General features: G+C 36.2%; 1 protein-coding gene across 1 annotated transcript in view; it reads right to left on the bottom strand.

Annotated features, from left to right (window-relative positions):
- Positions 1-3,111, bottom strand: part of Ralgapb (Ral GTPase activating protein non-catalytic beta subunit) — a 153,112-nt gene that overhangs the window by 38,630 nt on the left and 111,371 nt on the right. Inside the window, exons 25-26 of the mRNA XM_012514666.2 lie at positions 2,334-2,400; positions 1,581-1,717 (exon numbers count right to left, since the gene is read on the bottom strand). Of these exons, the coding sequence (XP_012370120.1) occupies positions 1,581-1,717; positions 2,334-2,400 (204 nt within the window). The remainder of the gene's footprint in view (positions 1-1,580; positions 1,718-2,333; positions 2,401-3,111) is intronic.

Genomic DNA, 3,111 nt, shown 5'->3' with positions numbered 1-3,111 from the left:
AAATAAATAAATAAAATAAAGAAGGGAGACTCCCATACTTCAGCTGAATTTTAAAATTAAAACTGCTTTATTAGCACAGAAATGTCTTTCCCAAATGACCACAATTCATGGTAACCTATCCTTATCCTGAATTGTTTCTACTTCAGCATCCACAGAAAATGCCTATGACCAAATTTCCTAAACACATCATATTGCATACTACCTATTCCCCTCTAAAGTGCTTTCTGTGAAACCTTCTAAAACTTCTGACTTTCAAAATCAGACAAAAGTAATTTTTTTCTTCTACAATTTGATGCTTGTTTTTCTTAATAAATCAGTGATAAAGGCAGAAACTGCTTCCACATTCTTTAAAGCTGTATTTGTGTCAAAAATAATTTTCACTGTGGAAGGAGCCAAACTAAAATCCAGTACAAAGTAGGAATGACTTCAGTCAACTTCATACATTTTTGTTTTATTTTAAATCAGTCTTCTTATGATTTGATTCTGTACCCTTGTTATCATTTCTTTGGTCACTTTTCAGTAAAGATCAAGAGAGAACATGTGGGAAAAACACTGACAATGCAAAAACATCTGTTAATAGTCAAGAAAAAGCGTAAGAGCAAAAAGTTCTCTTCTTGTAGTAAGGATTCTGTGGCACAGCATATTTATTCATATGTCACAGAGCCTTCTATATGTTCAAAGACCTTCTCCCCATCTCCACCCCAGTGCTTTCCTGCGACTACAGTAAGTACCAAATTCTTTTTCCTATACATACCTACAGGATAAAGGTTTTTTTTTTTTTTTAATGAATTAGGATAGTAAGATATTAACAAGAGTAACCAATAATAGAACAATTAAAACAATATATTGCACTGTAATAAAAGTTTCCTTCATTGTGGGATTATTTAATATAAGATGAAGTGAAACATGACATTGTATTAGGCTACTTCGTAAGAGTTACCCAAACACAAGCATTCTGATACCAGAGCATCATGGCACTAACGCAACACTAGCATACACAGTGTAGAACGTTGAACAACAGGATGATTCATATTCCAGGCAGGATGAAGCAGGACTTCATGAGATTACATTAACTATGTATGATGGCTTTAAAACTTAGGAATTGTTTACTTTTGGAACTCTCTATTTAATGTTTTTAGACTATGTTTGAACATGGGTAATGAAATGGCAGAAAATAAAATACCAGTTAAGGAGAGACTTCTGCACTGATCTATTCTCCAAAATGTTGCCATTTTTTTAAGATCATACTTGTTTAAATTTAATACTGCATGATTAAAGATAAGGAACATATAGCTAATGCTGTACCTTTAGTGGATTGTATAGGAAATAAAATGTTTAAAAAGTAGTTGGTAAGAGAACAAGTGTGGTACCAAAACAGCAAATGAAAGAAAACAAGTCTTATAATGAACTATTCATTGCAGGCTGGAAAAAAGGGAAACTGAGAGAACTTGATTTAAAAGATTTCAGTTACCAATAAATCAGTATTCTAATTATCCTATGAATTAAAGTTAACTTTCCAGACATGATTCTATAATTATCCCCATTTACTATAAATATTTAGACATTACAAAATAACTTACCCTCTGTGAAGAATTAAGATTGTCTGTGTGATTGGGGAAAAGCTCAAGTGTCAAGGATGGCTGTTTCAGAATTCCTGGCATAAGATCCATGTTTGAGTCACTATCTTGGTCTGAGATGTTACTTTCCAATGAATCAGCTACAAGGCAAAGAAAAAACTCAACTCTAATAACTGCTATCTCTCTGTTTAAAAGTTCAATTATGCTAATTTTATAGCCCTGCTTTTGTAAACTTTCTGCAAAAAAATCAGGTAATAATTTAGATATTATTGACCATATAGACCTCTGTTGCACAATTGTCATAGCATGATTTATAACCCTTTAAACATGTGAAAGTCATTTTTGGCTTAATTTAGCAGGTATGTTACAGTTTGCTGGCTCCTGCTCCAAAGGAGAACTGAAGTAACACCCGATTTACCATACAAACAATGTAATAAAGCTATCTATCATTGTCTGAATTATCATTTGTTATATATTCAACCATGTAATGCTATGTAAAGTAGATACTAGGATACCCACAAGTTGTGGACAACACAGTTTCTGAGGTTAAAGTACAGTCTGGTTGGAGATAAGCACATAGAGTTAAAAAGAAAACAGAAACCCAGAGGAACACAAATACCGTGGCAAGAAATAGGAGACGATGAGGTAGACTGGGGCCTAGCTGGCACTGGGGGATGGCTCATGACAGGATGCAAACAAGAAGCCAGCTGCAGAAACTTGGGGCAATGACAAAGCTCTAGCCCTGGAGGGGCTTGCTGGTCAAATGGGCTGATCCAATTAGGGTGGCAGACCACAGCACTGGCAGGAAGGCAAAGAGCTGTTGCTATGGAAGGCAAAGAATGAGAAGTAAAGGGTCCAAGTACAAAGGTTAGGAAGTTCTTAGGACTGTTGGCTTAAGGATGAGACTGTAAAAGCGATATACAGTATCCCATTCTACAATGGTGTCCATAAAGAAGGTGCCTTTTTTTTTTTTTTTTTTAAGTACAGGGTCTACAGGGTTTCATCACATAGATTGGACTTATAGTGATTTTCCTGTTTCCAGCCTTCCAAGTGCTGGGATTACAGGCGTGCCCCACCACACCCAGTCTCAATCACTGTCTCAGCACACCCCAGGGGTGGGGTCAGCACAGCAAGCCAGGGATTGAACCCCAGCAGCTGCACTCTGCCTAAACAGGCACTTTAGTCCACTGAGCTATCTGGCCGCCCTGAAGGTGTCATTTTTGACCTATTCCTGCCTGGAAGGAATGAAGAAATAGACTTAATATGCAAAAAGGAAACAAGAATAAATAAAACTAACAAAATAAACTCAAATAAAACTGAGTTCAGATTAAGAAATCTGACTCATTCCTGAGCCATAGTTTTCGACTACCATCTTTTCTAGGAAGTTTTTCTACTCAGTGTCAGAACATTAGCTTGATACTACCACGAGATCCTTTTAATTATCAGTTTCTGTAAGGCTCCTCATAAAGACTCTCACATGGGAACAGGGAGGTAAAGGAGGGATCACTCATAATTTGTGAAAGAAATGAACATA

This window comes from Octodon degus, unplaced genomic scaffold (assembly GCF_000260255.1).
Source record: "Octodon degus isolate 3935 unplaced genomic scaffold, OctDeg1.0 scaffold00037, whole genome shotgun sequence".
NCBI lineage: Eukaryota > Metazoa > Chordata > Mammalia > Rodentia > Octodontidae > Octodon > Octodon degus.
This window is presented reverse-complemented; position numbering and strand designations above follow the sequence as displayed.